Source organism: Saccostrea cucullata, unplaced genomic scaffold, assembly GCF_032062105.1.
Source record: "Saccostrea cucullata isolate Sc308-1 unplaced genomic scaffold, CSIRO_AGI_Scuc_v1 ctg15824, whole genome shotgun sequence".
Classification (NCBI taxonomy): Eukaryota; Metazoa; Mollusca; class Bivalvia; order Ostreida; family Ostreidae; genus Saccostrea; species Saccostrea cuccullata.
The window spans coordinates 5,363-22,307 of record NW_026927087.1 but is presented as its reverse complement, the minus strand read 5'-3'; the positions used below and the strand labels follow the sequence as shown (position 1 = coordinate 22,307).

Genomic DNA, 16,945 nt, shown 5'->3' with positions numbered 1-16,945 from the left:
TTTGTTGTACATGTATTTATTTTCCAAATAGTTTCGAAATCACAAAATATTGCTAATTATGGATAATTTTATTGTATTTTAAAGAAAAAAACAAAACATATTTTTTACCTCAATTTTTTTTTAAATAAATACCATATAATATGTAATCTTTCAAAACAACTTTAATATTATTGCATGGCAACTTGAAGGATTTCTCCTTATGACACTATGATACAAACTTGCAAAAGATTCAGGAAATACATGTAGAAAAATGAAGGGGGAAAAAACAAGGCTTGTGATACATTTACTAGTACATAACATATAATATTGTACATTGTTAAAAATACTTAGTATTTCATAAATGATCATGGTCAGGTAGGATTTAATAAACAGTCATTTTCTCCACATTCAAATGTTTGGTTTTAACCTATACATGTAGAAATGAAAAATATTTATACTTCATGCAAAACCACACTAAATCAAAATGCTTATATGAGATGAGAAGTACGTAAGTTTTTGCTCCCTAGAAAAGATCTTTCCAGAACGTATGAGCAGATTTTTTTGTATATTGGTGCAATTAAGGATGACGTTTACACAGATTTCAGATAATAGAAAGAACATTTTATAAAGTATTTATGTTAAATCAAAAATTGTTCTAAATGGATAAAATAAGCAAGTTTTAAATCGAAATCAATTTAAAAATTTAATATTTTATTATATTAAAGAAAATATACAGGTACAAAAGTCAATGTATGGTAATGCAGAGGAAATTCGGACTAAATTTTTAATTTTTCATTTTTGTCAAAAATTTTGATTTCTTTCAATAATAATCACGAATTAAAGGTTAAATGTATTTTTAAACATCATTTTGCAAATATTATATGTGTTAAAGCTCATAAATTATATCAAATAATTGAATGCTACAAAATAAAGAAATTCAAAAATATGTACAAAAACCATTCCAGACAATATATCTCAATAATTTGATCATTGACCCCATATGATATCAATACCATGAGAATTAGGGCATCAAAAGTAATCTGAGGCTATGGATTGTTTAGAGTTCTTATCTGAGTCAGATTTTTGTAATATTCGATTTAAAATGGGGAAAAAAATATAAATATGACAGAGGAAATTTGGACTGTTATAATTATCACATTTCTGGCCCAAACTCCAATCATTTCTTTATATGAAGCAAGGCTGTTCCATTGCTATAATATTTCATTATTTAAAGAGTTTAGTTGCTTGTAATATTTTGTGTGTATAAAAAAAAATTGGTCATATTGTGAAAAATTTAGGTATTTCCCGAGAAATACTCAGGGGCCACTAGCATGAAAAGTAGGTCATTGACCTAGTTATTTGAAATTGAAATTTAACACAAGAATCATTGGTGTACAATGTGCAATAGGTGGTTTTTCATTCTTATCAGTGGAATTTTTGGTCATCTGAGTAAAGGTATACCTTAAATACAAACTAGCTGTTCTTAGATAAAAAAAACTTTTCAAGTTTAATAATTACTATACAAGTTTGAAGCCCAACACCTCTTGAAACAAGAGGGAGTATTATAGCATTGTCAATGTTTTGCTATGGGAATCCCAAAATAACTGTCCAATCAAAAAGTGAAATCGGAAGTCACAATGGCACTAAGTTATAAAGATTCTGTGAAAGTATCAAATTTTATTTGTGTGGTATTAAATATTCCTTTTTCAAGCAAGGGTTATGAAAACATAAATATGATATAAAAGGATTGAAACATTCTGGTCAACAAACACATAAACCCTAACACCATTCCAAATAAAAATAAAAAATTCCTTAATTGTAATACCCACTAATGTTTAATGTTTGCCTGGCTGCACCAAAAAAAAAAAAGATTTAATGATATAGAAATAAAAATCCATCTGTATATCCTTAACATATACAACATAACAACAGATACACAAGATAAAAAACAATGTTACCTGAATATAAAAAATAATTACCATGTTAAAGAGAACTTATAATATCACAATGTTATTTAATTTATGAGTTAATAAGTATATACTGTCTGTTTACATGTACTAAATACTTAGTACTAAGTACATGTTTCAAAAATGAATACTGTAAATTGCTCAATCTTTATTGGTGAGAACTTTATTATAGCGAGACCATTATATGAAAGCATCTGCTCACAAAAATTTCATTCTAACATGAGATATTAAGGATAATTAAAATACTTAAAGAATAAGTAGTTGGAACTTCAAAATCAGTTCAACATAGTCATGATACTCCACACTTCAGTGTTCGAGATACCAAAGTTCAACTGGACAAGTAAATGTATGGAATAACTGTCAAGATGTTTTGGTTTTGTGATCATGATGATCAAGAAACTGACTTGTGTGATAATTTTATGCTTATAAACCCCTTTGGTGTTCATATGTAAATTATCACAAAAGCCAATTTCATGATCACATCATGAAACCAAACATTGGACTGTTATTCCTTAAATATACAGTGGAGCCTCGTTTATCCGGACGATTTGGTTTCCTGTCAATTTGTCAAGAGACCGGTATATGAAGTGTCCGGATACCTGAATTACCGGTACCAATTTAACAAAACAAAATAACTTTAAAAAAATCCGTTCCAATGAAAAATCGTCCCGGTGCTGAAGCATCTGGATATCTGGCATCCGGATATCTGAAGGTCCACTGTATGTGAAAACCTGCGCACCCATGTTCCTTGTATTTCCTGACTACGAGTCATTTTGCAATATATTATCTGGGTAAAATAAGGAACAAAATGCGTCTCACAAAAATAAAGTTTCACAAAAATTTGATCTACAGTAGCCAAAATGACAGACAAATTGTGTTCAAGTACTTGGCAAGTCAAACAAGCTATAATAACATATAGAAAACATGGATTTCAAAATAGAGATTCTCTTATATAAATTAAAAGAATCATACATACATGCATTAATGAAGTTAAATTGCTGTAAAATTGTATTTTGCATATGTATGGTAAACATTCTGAACAATTTTGTTTACTATGATGCACTACAAATATTTATAAAATTATACATGTAGCTAGTTTCTATGCAAAGCAGTTTCATAAATCCACTGATTCTATAGAGCAAGATTGTGTCAATTCAGTTATTGAATTTCTTAGAACATATCATAACGCTTTATTTTTTTTTTCTGGAAACAAGTGTATTCACATGGACGGTAAAGCATGGATTTCTGTATTATGATAACCCACTTGTAAATCAGAATTTTCTACTGAACACAAGATACCTAAATATCAATTCCGTCTCCTCAATGATCAATCATACAAGGGCTGATCCAAAAGTAATGTCACAGTTACTATAAAGTGTTAAGTAGTTGGAATTTTCAACTAAAATTTAAACTCTTATAGCTTTACTTATTATGACTGCTGCCTAAAAATTTCTTCAATAAATATTTATCATATTTTTAAAAAATATCCAGATTTAAACATAAAATTAATAGGGTTTATTGATCATTTATCACTTCATAACATCTCATTACTGATGTCTTTTTGACATTTTTTATGATAGGCAAAACCTAGCTAATCTTGTGTTTATTATATTAAAGCATTATATTATACCAAATGAAATTTTTAGGCAGCATTCAAAATGGATAGAGATATAAGTATGCAAAACATTTTGTTGATGACTTATGATTATTTAAGATTTTATAGGGGTATAGTGACATTACCTTTGTTGGAAGATCAACACTCAAATAAATGCGTAATGTACATAAGAAATAGCCTCAGTTAAGTTACTATACTGTTTGTACAGGTTGATCTGGTTTCTTGATTTCTATAGTTCCAGTGGGTGGTTTCCTGAAGGTCACATAACTGTATATAATACTTCCCGCCACACTACAATATAACATACAAAAAATCAGCATTTCTTAATAAGTAGATTAATATTTTTCATCAAGACAATATGTGTTGGTGAAAAACTGATGCCGCTGTATGGTAGCTAAGGCCCATGATTAAAGTTTCTCAGATGCAAGTCAAACTCCAAAGGTCAAGGTCAATAGGTCAAAATTGTTGGTATGATAGATAGAATGCACCTGTGAAATATGAAAGCGCTATTGCTAACTGTTCAAAAAATAAAGTTTTTTGTGACCAAGGTTAAATTTTTTTTATGAACAGGCCAATCTCCAAAGTCAAGGTCAAAAATATTCATTCTTATAGAAGGTCTTGTCACAATGAATACACATGTGAAGTATGATAGCCCTAGCACCATCTGTTCAAAAGTAAAAGCCAAGATTTTAAACGTTTTTAAAAACTACTAATAGCATTCACCATGGGTTTAATTTGGTGGAAAAATGATAAATCATGAACATAGCCAAATTAAAACCACCGTCAATATTTGCCAATCTACAGTTTTCATTTTTTCAATATCTGTACCGGTATTAATTGACGCACTGTTAATTACCTTATATTTACACCAATGAAATTAATCCACCTAAAATGATAGTCTCCTCCTAAAAACATTCCTATGTATGTCACCAAAAGGTTCTGAAAAAGCAGAGAAAATAGATGAATCTGTATCCCAAAACTAGCATTCTTTTTATTCTATTACTGCCAGATATTTTTTACGAGAATGAAGCTCTACAAAATAGGGCTTCGTTACATTGTGTCTTGAGTTTTATAATTACTTAATCAACCTTGTTGTTCAAGTACTGAACTTTTGCAGAAAGTTACTGAAACTAGTCAATTACTGAAAGGGAGGGGTATAGCATTTTAAAAAAAGAATTAAGACAAAGAAATAAAAGCTTTTCATATTTTCAACAAGTATTGCTAAAAATAATTTTGGTAGGTATACATATCTATAAATTTTGTATGACTAGAATACTTTTAAGAGACAAGTGCCTGATTTTTTTTTACTGAGTAAATAAAATTAATTTCAGACGAAGAAAGTTTTTATTACTTTGTCATACCTTTAAAACACCAACAATATTTGTGGTGAGTGCGGAATTGTGATGAGTGCAAAGAACAATGGCATAGTTCAGGATGAACCCTAGGGTACAGGATAACAAAAACTGTAGCAGAAACCAGGGATTTCCCCAGTCTTTAAAAGCCAGACCCTGTCAAAGAAAAACAGAATATAATTAATTAGTAGAACCCATATAAACATTGGTAATCCTAGATTACTGTCACAGAAAACAGAATACCACATCATTATTCAGTACAACCCATATAAACATAGGTAGTCAAAAATAACAAAGCTTACACCATTGAATATTAACTTCATGTATATAAAAGGCAAATTCTCATTCCAAATAAATGTTTTGGTAATTTGCATCCCTTAATATATCCATGTAAGTTGGTACAGCACTGGACTGGTAAGCCAGAGGCCCTGGGTTCAATCAAAAGTGGAGGCACACATTGCTGTTACACTTTAAGTATCAATCTGCTTGGAATAGAACTCCTTCAGAAACTTTTAAAAATTATGTCAGATGCAAATTATGTGTGGTGATGTACATCCTTATAGAATCATTATCCAAGCAAGTTGGTTCCAGTAGACTAAAAATGACATGCTCCCAAACATTTACCTTGGTCACCTGTCCAGAAAAATGTAAGTCAGATCAAGAATTTAAAGCAAACCTGGCTGTGTGCATCTATGGAAGCATCATCCTTGCAAGTCTGGTTCAGGTAAGGGTTTTTTTTTTTTTGAAAACAGATTTGTTCCTAAAACTTAAACTGGCATACCAATGTTGACTCCAACACCAAGCTATATAAGCATGGTAAGGCTAAGCTCCTTCATTGTTGAGGTGAGCATTTTTATTATTGTTGTGCACTTTATTCATGCTGTTTTATCACTAAATTCTTTGATTAAAGCCATTTTTCTATTTTAAATTCAAATTTAGAAAACTTGGATGATATATTATTCTTTAACAAGGATCATTCTGAGTGAGTTCATTTAAATGTGTACTTACTTTTTCAATTTCTCCATTAAAAAAAGCAAAAGCAAACACTGGTAAAATCATGAAGAGGGAATTATAAAATAATAATCCATATTTCCCTAGATCCTGAAATATGAAAGAAAAAAATTATAACACTATCATATTCAAATTTGATATATATATAACATTTTAAAAGCAAAGGAAAATGAATTTGCATGCTCAAAAAATTTCAACTGAAAGAATATTTGCCAGTGAATATATTACAAATCATGAATTTTATTAGTTTTTATTTTCTATTTCAGTTAAATATCTTTACTTTTGAATTAATTTGTTTATCAGGTGGCTATTTTTGTTTACCTTTGCTTCCAGCTTTTTCTTGGTGTACACTCCATTGGCTGCCGTACAAACATCATTGAGTAAAATCATGATATAACCAGTGAGGTCAAAGGTTAGGTCATCACTATAGCAACCAGACATATATTTATATTTGTATAGTCATGTAGTTCATGTATTATAATCTAAAGGCATAAAAATGTTTGATTCAGTTCATTCAAAAATCATTTTTATCCTCATTTCCAATTTACACATATCATTTACATGTATCTATAAAATAACTTGAATACAAATAATTTTTATAGCATTCATCTTTATTTCATATTATCATAAGATTTGTGTTACCTGGCAGCAACTATAGCACCAAATATCATCAGAAAAACTGTAAACTGTACCACTCTTGGTGCCTTTACACTGACAAAAAGTTAAAAAAAACATCAATATTCAAGCAACAGAAAAAAAAGACTAATAATGTGTAAGACAAAATACCTCTCAGTGACTACTGAATTCAACTGACTAAGGTATATCATTTTAAAATTTGTATAACTTCAGTATTTTCTTTTCTTCTTCCAACTTCAGAAAATTGATTGTCCAAATTTGGTGGTGGTGGGGCGAGTGGTCTTTTTATTACAAAACACTTAAACATCTGAGTTTCAAAAAAAAGGAAGAATATTAGGCCAAAAAAAATTTGATTAATAGTTTCTCAGGCCAAAAAATTCAAAATTCAATGCGGCAGGCAGGCTTTTTTTTTTGGAAGCAGGTTTTACACCTTTTTTGTAAGTCATTTGTAGGGATGGGCGATTTTATCGGTATACCGGTATATCGCGATTTTTTGTTGCGTAATACGTATCGTGTTATTTCCCTTTTCAACAAGGAAGAATGTCATGTATTACTAATTGTAATTTTATCAATGCGGCATTTTTCAACTGATGTGGCGGTGCAAAAGAAACTATTGATTAATTTTTTTTTTACCTAAGTGTACATGTATTTACTTTGTATCATATTACATTCTTATTTTGCTCTCTCTCTCTTTCTCTCTCTCTCTCTCTTTCTCATGTTCACCAAGACATGTGCTACTTACTTTAAAACATAATATTCTGCAATCATTGTAAAGAGAATGGCAAATCTTCTTAGAATTGTAAACATTGGTAAACTGTAAAATATATTTATTAATATTATTTTTATCATTTATTCCAAGCTCTCTGATTGGCTCAAACTTCATCACATGATTAAGTATATAACAGCATAAAGACTTGAGTTACTATTAATAGAATCTGAAATGCATATCGACTTGATGTTTCTTAAAATGGAGATAATTGTCTGTAAAACAAAAATAGTACTGATCAACTCATCAAGTATGACTTGATGTATCTGAAAAAAATATATTTACTACAACTTCTATTATTATTTTTTCATGTTCCTTAATTGATTAGACGTAACAATGCCTTGAAGCTTTGAATTAGGATCTACTTTATATTTCAACATATTGGATATGTTCGTCAAAAATTGATTCAAAACATAATCAAATGAATTAAGTATTTTGAATAAGTAAACTTGTAGCTTGTTCCCATTATTTTCAAATTTTGTTTTGTTTTCAAATCTATGTAAAAAATAATATAACAAATGTAGCCCTTTAATTTTTTCGATCCATAATATATCGATATATGGAAAAGCATAGACCTGCACTTTGTGCTCGGTCGATATGCTGTTTTTTCTGTGAAGTCGATATATCAATATTAACCTCATCAAAGGGCTATATTTATATATTAATTAATTGCTCAGAATTTTAACAGCAATATATATACTTTGTATATTATTCAACAAGAAACATGTTAGAATATCTTGAGTAGATATTAAAATTGAAATCTAAAAAATGGGATATGAATTATAAATTCTCATTAAATTATGCATAAGTGCATAAGCTTACATAAAATATCTTCATTGATTATTAAGTAATTCATTATTAGTTTCATTAAAACTAAACGAAATTCAAATTTAAGACAAGCAAGGTCATGGGAAGGTACAAGGTCAAAAGTTTTTAATCAGTTGAACAGGTCTCAGAAATTCATCTAATTTTTATATAAAAATCTTGAATGGTTTATGTAAAACTGCGCTTTACACTAATTTAAGGAAAGTAGTGTCAAGGTCAAAGGAAGGTCAAGGTAAAGATATATTTATATGCAGTTGGAAAGGTAACATCCGTATGTACAGTGTATCAGTATTTGAAGTTTGATTATACTATCTTGAATATTTTGTTTTTCTTTTAACTGAGCTATACACTAATTTAAGAAAAGTGAATTCATAGTCAAATCATAGGTCAAGGTCAAAAGTTTTTGAAGCTGTCAAATTCCTTACTTCAGTATGTATCTGCATATGAAGTTTTTTAATACACTATCTTTAATGGTTTCTTTCAATTAGGCTAGCACTTATTCAAGAAAAATGAGGTCAAGATCAATGGATGGGTCATTGTCAACAAATGCTGATGAAGTTGAATAGCTTAGTTCAGCACATAAAGTTTGATAACATTATCTTTGATGGTTTCTTTAAAACTGAGATTAACACTAATTTAAGAAACTGAGGTTTAAGTCAACTAAAAAATGTTGATGCACTTGAAAGTCTTCCACAGCTCTCATCAACAAGAATCAGCATATGAAGTTTGATAAAAATATCTTGAAAAGCTTCTTATAAACAGTTACATGCAGAGCATGACAGAAGGATAGATGGAAGGAAGATTGAAATGAAAAAAATTATATATGCCCCAGCCATGGTAGGGCATAGAGAATGATTTTTAAAACTAACTTTAGCTTCTTGGTTCCACCAAGACCGAACAGTAAGTTGCCAATAAAAATCATTGGCAATGGCCATATCTGTAAAAGAAAACAAGTGTTTTAATAAGTTTTGATAAATATATAATACATGTATGTGAATGTGGGCAAATCAACATAACTCTATTCAATATTAATACACAATTGTTTAAGACTGGTATAAAAATACTTTATTGATGAACTGCTTATTAAATTAACATAACTTTAGATCAAATTTGAAACCACCAGGATCCAAAACTACCGGGTAGTATTCTAGAAGGACAGGAATATGATGATATACTCGCAATAAGGAAATACTTCGGGGAGCTTTTATAAAATGGTGAATAAATAAATTACCTATATTCGTGTCATATTAATAGTTAGAATAAACATACTTTAACAAATATTCCAAAAGAAAATCCAGGAAAATCCACTAAACCAACCAGTTTTGCCAAGAAAAGAACCACAATGCCTGTGGTCATCTGAAATGTTAGATATATTCAACTTGGTTACATCTATAAACTGGTGCATAAATTATTTTTATCATACACACAAAAAAAAGCAATTTTTATCATTATTTCACATCAAACATCACTTCAGGTTCTTCACAAGAAATATACTCAGCTTGGATTGTCAACCTTCTGAAACACTTACCTGACCAAGTGCCAGGAACTGGAAAGATGGAAAACTACAAAGAACAATACATTCATATAAAAAGTCATCAATTGGCAAATTAAAAGCAATTCTGTACCATCAAATACTTTATAATATAGGCAGCTCAAAATAAAATGTTTGATACATATAGGGAATAATGTCTGTTATAGATATGTAGCTTAGCTTTATAGGCATATAACCATGGAGAGAAAAAAAATCCCTTTCAGTACCCCCCCCCCTTTCCAAAAAAAGTTCTATACATCAAATGATTGATTTTATCGATCAGACTGGATATAATTATTCACTGATGTTTCAAATGGTCAGTCTTCAACAGATTACTGTTGCTATTTGTTACACATCAGATATAAGTGTACATATAAGTTATATTAAGGTATCATTTTAAACCATCTACAGGGATAAAAGGTAACAGGAAGATATTTGATGAAATCTATTCTATTTTAATACAGCCCAAAGGGTTTAACGCGATATCAAGATTATGATGTTTCATGTACATTTGTTACACATACCATTAAGGTATCAGTTTAAACCATTGCTATCTATCTGTTACAATAAAAATTATACTTTATGTTTTAAATAACTTTGTATGATACCTCATATGATATCTTTACAATTGAATACAAATCATGCATGTCATCTTTATAAAAATTCAATGTGAATACATTTGCAAAGGACACAAAAAGTTTTTGAATAGTCCATAGTACATATATAAATTGTCAAATACTGTACTGGTGACATAATATTTTGTATTTTTCTAACAATTTTACAAATAATAGTTTGAGGTGCAGATAAATAACTTAATCAATCTATAATCAATCTATTCTAAATAGCTTAATTATAATGAAACAGACCTGCATGGTTAGCAAGTTAAGTAAAACCATATAGCTTATACCCTGTTGATCTAATGCAAGAAATCATTTATGCTAAATTTACAGATTTGTGAATCTTGGATCATTATTTCTCACAGCATTGTTATATTTTCACACACATGTAACAGGATGCATAAAACAAACCCCTATATACTGATTATTACATTTATCTCATTTAGCAAAAAAAGAGACCTGGTAATCATACATAAACAATCACTAAGAAGAAATATCACATACCCGTAAGATGTAAGCGTTAATTTGTTGGCAACAATTATCATAAAAGATGCCACTCCATAGAAAACAGCAGAGGCAATTCTGGAGAAAAGTGAGCCAACGTCTTCCTCCATCTTTCGTGTTTACACTGGAAGTTTGTGTAAAATTTGAATACGATACGAAAACTTTATTCCGGAAAATGAATTTATTCGTATAAATTCTCATATAAATAATTGATATTGAAAAATCAGTCTTAATGCTTTAAAGTCGTTTTATATTTTTTTTTTATTTTAATGTTACTTTAAGAACAACATTGTTTCCACTCGATCGACTTCAGCTTCATTAGCGGAATCCGCAAACAGGAAGTGCGCGAACAAAAGCCAATCATCGCGTTGCAAAAAACATGGAACCCCCTCAGACACAGCCGTCAGCTTTTACATTCGATAGGCCTCGTTCTGCCGGCTCTGATAGGTAAAGTGTCCAATTAATTATACTAAATGATTGAGGAATTATTAGTTGTCAGTAGATTATTGCATTTCTTTTTCGACTAATGGAGTAGAAGACATTTGTTATTACCACGTGTTTATTCATTTTCTCCGAACTTTGAAAACATGCCAAAATACAATATGCAATCCATGTGCAATAGTTAGTTGTTAACACTATCTAGTAAAAGTCTGTCATGCAATAAATAAGAGTGTCAAATACTTTTAGTGATACATGGGAAATCTTTGACTATGGAAAGGTTTGTTGTTTCACTATATTTGATTCTGTTTACATTTTTAATCCAATTTTATTTATTTCTTAAAAAAATAAACTACACTTAAGCCTTGAGCATCAGAAGTGCCTTGAAGTCTCTAAGTAGAAGCTACCATAAAAGTTCACGATATTGTTTGAAAAAAAAACCCCACACTTTATTTGTTCATTGTATTTTTTGTATTCTGAAATTGATTATTATAGGATAGACATTACTGACCATGTCATTAATTTTATCAAAGAAATTATTCACTAAAATTCCTTTTATTTTGAAACCATTTTTAGCAAGCTTTAAATGTATATCTAGATCTTTTTCAATTTTTTGATATAATAATCATTATGTTTTAAGCCTATGTTCAATTTGAAATTGAATTAAACAATATCATTAGGCTGTTATTTGAGTACTTCTGTAAATTTTGATGCATTTAAAAATACTAAAAATGGAAACATAGTAAACCTAGCTAAATAATAAAGAATTGAGTTTCTAACTTTTTAATAACTAATACTTCTAACAAAAAAATGCAACTGCAAATCATGCTTAAAGTGCAATAAAATTAAACTTTGTGCTCTTTATGCAATGCCTATTTAATAGAAACTGCCATTAAAAAAGTTTTCCTTCAATTTGTTTTTCATTTTATATTTGAACAAATGTATATCTGTGAGTAGAAAAATTAGACATTATAGACAACTAAAGTAAAGAATGGCTTATTTAGTTGAAATTTTTTTCCATTTATGTAATTCTTATTTTGTCAACTTTTTGTAGTGGCAGTGGAAGTGGGGAGGAACATGAAACACGCAATCTCAATTCTCCAATGAAGGCCCCTAAGAGTCCCGTAAAACCCACCCTGGCACGTCTGAAGTCTCGCACAGGATCGTCGGCTAGCAGTGCCAAGTACTTCCATGCAGGGGGAAGAACTGTGTACACCTCAGGGAGACCTCCCTGGTACGATTCCCATGGTCTTCTAAAGGAGGCATTTGTCATAGGTACAAACTACCATCACATGCTCAGAAAATGAACTCTTTGATATCATTTATATTTAATTATAAGCATATTCGATTTTTTCACATTCTGATTTGTGATTTTCAATTACAATCTCTCTTTAAAAATATATAATAGGTAAATTTAAATAATTTTCTTGATAGAGGTTAAATTTTTTTCTGGTCTAAAAAATATTGTTCTGCATAATTTACTGACAGTTTGTTATGATGATAATAAACATAATACATGTTAAGGGCTATGTGGAGGGAGTGCTTCAGGAAAGACAACTGTGGCCAGGAAAATCATTGAGGCTCTTGATGTACCATGGGTCAGCTTGCTGAGCATGGATTCCTTTTACAAGGTAAGATAATTGTAATATGGTTTGGTGCCTGGATCTAAAGCCAAATTTTATGTTGCTCTCTGAAGAATCTATAAGAAAAATAATAATAATGGAAATTAATGTAAAATCTTTTTGTCAAAATAGAGTCATTCAAATGCAGTACTAAATTTAAGCATTGATAATTGTTAAAAATATTCAAGTTTAACTTCCAATACACCTTCATGAGGATGACATTGTCATTTGTCTTTACAGGTGCTTGGTCCAAAAGAACATGAGCGGGCAGAACAAAATGAATACAACTTTGACCATCCTGATGCTTTTGACTTTGATCTGTTGATTAAAACATTACGTCGCCTCAAGGAGGGAAAGAAAGTAGAAGTCCCAATCTACAACTTTGTGACTCACAGCCGAGAAAAACACAGTGTAAATACATTGAATTCAAGAGACTTCAATAAGTTTGAAAAATGCATCAATTACAAGCTCAATTGAGTTGGAACTTCATAATTTTTTAAGTCAAATGTTTTTTTATACAAATGAATAAATCAATGAATGTCATTTTCTGTCTATTTCAGAAAACAATATATGGGGCCAATGTTGTTATATTTGAGGGCATTATGTCATTTGTCAACAAAGATCTATTGAATGTGGGTAACACTCTTCTCTTTTTAAGTAAAATTTTTGGAAAATATTGAAACAGAATTTCATCAAACCGTTTTGATTTCATTACTCCTTTTTCATGTCACCTGACTCACTCCAGTGACCTATTGCTATTCATTTAAATGAATTCTCTATGTAACTTACAAAGAAATTTATCCAAAAAAAAATTATACTGTACATCATTTGTTAAAATATAAAATTTCATAAATTTACTTATAAATAAATTATTTAAGAAATAAATAACAAGTTTATAAACTTCAATGGGAATTGAAGTGGGTCGGTCACGTGATCAAATCCTGTGAAGGCCGAAGGCCTTCTCAGAAGATTTGATCACGTACCGACCCACTTCAATTCCCATTGAAGTTTATAAACTTGTTATTTATTACTTATATATACATTTGAGAGAGACAATGAATATTTTCAAATTAAATTATAGCACTAACCGTCCGTCGTAGATTTTGAAAAATGACGCAAGGTGTAAATCGGCTTGAATGGCGGTTACGCTTCGAATTCACCAGGCTAAGGATTTTATTTCTAAGGGAATATTTTTTGAAAGGCTACTTCTGATCGGTAATAGTGAACAAATTGTTGTCTGGGAATATTTTTATTCGTGAAAACTGATAATCAATGCTGAAAAGACACTAGAAACACGTCCGATTCGAAGATCGATGATAAAAAGTTGGAGGAATTTCGGTCGCCAGAAAGGGATGGATGGAAACACTTGATTTGCAATCAATTGGATTTGCTAAAAAACATTCAATCTACAATTTCAATGAATAAAGGCATATTTATGATGAAAATACGGAGACACTGGCGACAGCTTATTGTTACGACAACTCCGAAGTGTTTGTCAGCTGTTTGTGGCGTGATTGGAATGCTTTGATATTTTCAAACAGATTTACACATTTATCGTGAGTAGAATTTAATGAAAATATTATAGTTTTTCACGGAATTTTAACTAAAGGTCTTCCCAAAAAATTAGGATAAAGGTTACAGGACTGTGCAGCTGACATAGTGTCATAAAAGTTGTAAACAAACGCTAGTTTTCATGTGTATATTCTCTATGTACGCAGGTTAAATCGATAGCCCAAAAATATATGAAATACTCATTTACATTGTAAATAAAATAATTATTATTTTACTTGCTTATTTTGTTCATTTCTATACATGAAAAGCAAGTAGAGCAAGTCATTTTGTACCGGTAGAGATCATTGCGCCGTGTGATTAGGTCACGTATTGACCCCTGACCTCTGACAAACTTCATACAGAATTGAAGATATTTGTTCTCTGTATGTTTATTAATGTAATAAATGTATATTTATTTTCGTTTTATAGTTAAAAGTAAACACGTGGACAATGTTAAATATTTTATTTTCAAACTATGTATACTCAACCAATCAGTCCGATCCTGAAAATAAAAACAAGAGGCCCATGGGCCTGATAGGTCACCTGAGTATCATGTAACCAACTTTCCAGCGATTGTATTTGGTTCTGTGTTTTAAGCCAAAAGCCATGAAACTCCACAAATTTTGAAAAAGAGGCACCATTGCTATCAAAGGGCAGATTTCAAAGCATTAATTTATTTTATTAGTCAAAGTACCCCCCTGGTACCCCTGACCCCAGCAGCCCTGAAATTATCTATTTGAAAGAGGCCCCTTTGTTCATTATAAGGCCAGCATTTTTTTTATATGAACATGAGAATAAAAAAGTCCCGAAGGAGAAGGAAATAAAATTTTTTTGATAAATCAATTATTAACATTTGTAATACCACTGGAAACATAATGCTTACAAATAGGAAAGTAGAACATTTAATTGCTTATTTCATCATCTGTCAGTTTGGGCCAGTTATATAAATTTTGTGATGTTGATCAAAATATATTTAAAAAATCAATTCTTTAAAAAGTCTTTCAATATCTCTTCATTTTTTTAATATGTGTTAGGTGAATGTGTAGACATTGTTCTAAAATTTACTTGATGCCTAAAATTATAATTCCTATCATAAAACAGACAGGGAGTATTGGGGAGTAGGGTCAACATTTTTTCAATAAAGTGTAAAATAATTTTTCTGGCTGATACAAATGATACTACATGCCTGTATATATTTGTATATTCTTGCCTTTAAATAGTTGAATTTTTTATTTCTTCAGGTTATTGTTTATTTCTTCCTTAAATGGACTTCACTTCTCCCATAGTTTTATTCATTACATCTGATGCATAAGCAACCCTTTTCTGAAGAATGGTGCTTAGACTGTAAGCTATAACAGAGACCTAAACAATGTCCCTGGCAATATGCAATAGCTACCACGGGCAGTTTAAAACCTGGGGGAGGAAAATAATTTACAGTTACTTTTGAAACGAATACATAATTATCTCACCAGCATGTCATTGTGCAACAAAGTCGTCAGCATTTTATTTGTCCTTTGAACGGGTGAAACGTTTTGAATGGCACTCTTATCGATGAATTTTACACTAAACCAAGATATCTTCTCAGATCTAGCTATATTTACCCACCGTTTCATCGTAAAACCGGAAGTGCGAGTTCGTAAATTTGAAATCTCGATCCCGACTCAAATTTGACATCGGAAAGAAAAAAATTGTTTTATTTTTTCTGAAAATTCAAAACCTTGAGCGGAGGGTTTGTAAAACTGAAATTAAAATAAATCCTGGCCTTAAATATGTAATTAGATCATATTAAGCATATTAACCAGGAGCAAAGGATAAGATGTTCAAAGAATTCATGCATTTCACTATATAATATTAGAGCCCCACCCTAAAACAAGAACCCCTGACCCTGGGGCCATAAAATTCACAATTTTGGTAGAGACACTCTTGCTAATCATAACTATGTACTTAATTAGTTTATTTAATACCCAGGAGCAGAGAAGAAGATTTTCAAAGAATTCATGTATTTTCACTATATAATCAATAGAGCCCCGCCCTAACACCAGAACCCCTGACCCTGGGGCCATAAAATTCACAATTTTGGTAAGCACTATTACTCATCATAACTATGTACTTCGTTGGTTTATTTAATACCCAGGAGCAGAGAAGAAGATTTTCAAAGAAATAATGCATTTTCACTAACTTCTTATTTAGCCCCACCCTAGCACTAGAACCCCTGACCCCAGGGCCATGAATTTCACAATTTTTGGTAGAGGACTCATTGCTGATTACAATCATGCAAACAGTTTGACTGCTTGATGTCCAGGAGTAAAGAAGAAGATTTTAAAGATTGCATTAATTTTAGTGGTTTTTGCCCCAACCCTTCAGGCCCCAGGGGGGCAGGGATCATGAAATTCAAAATTTTTGTTTCCCTTTACCCATAGATGCTTTGTGCCAAATTTGGTTGAAATTGGTTCAGTGGTTGCAGAAAGAAGCTGAAAATGTTCAAATGTTAACGCACGACGAACGACGCACGACGCACGACGAACGACGAC

General features: G+C 30.7%; 2 protein-coding genes across 2 annotated transcripts; one reads left to right on the top strand and one right to left on the bottom strand.

The window, feature by feature from the left end:
- Nucleotides 1-848: 848 nt before the first annotated feature.
- On the bottom strand, nt 849-11,098 carry LOC134273416 (UDP-sugar transporter UST74c-like). Its single transcript, XM_062755609.1, has 12 exons — nt 11,080-11,098; nt 10,804-10,927; nt 9,680-9,713; nt 9,421-9,507; nt 9,021-9,088; nt 7,303-7,374; nt 6,567-6,635; nt 6,246-6,348; nt 5,922-6,014; nt 4,923-5,069; nt 4,418-4,500; nt 849-3,852 (listed from the first exon to the last, which is right to left on the bottom strand). The coding sequence occupies exons 2-12, from the start codon at nt 10,911-10,913 to the stop codon at nt 3,753-3,755; spliced, it is 966 nt and encodes a 321-aa protein (XP_062611593.1). The 5' UTR covers nt 10,914-10,927; nt 11,080-11,098; the 3' UTR covers nt 849-3,752.
- A 46-nt stretch (nt 11,099-11,144) lies between these two features.
- LOC134273417 (uridine-cytidine kinase-like 1) lies at nt 11,145-14,920 on the top strand. The gene is made up of 6 exons (XM_062755610.1): nt 11,145-11,250; nt 12,296-12,516; nt 12,766-12,872; nt 13,104-13,274; nt 13,424-13,520; nt 14,844-14,920. Exons 1-6 carry the CDS (start codon nt 11,183-11,185, stop codon nt 14,918-14,920), a joined length of 741 nt encoding a protein of 246 aa, XP_062611594.1. The 5' UTR covers nt 11,145-11,182.
- Nucleotides 14,921-16,945: the final 2,025 nt, after the last annotated feature.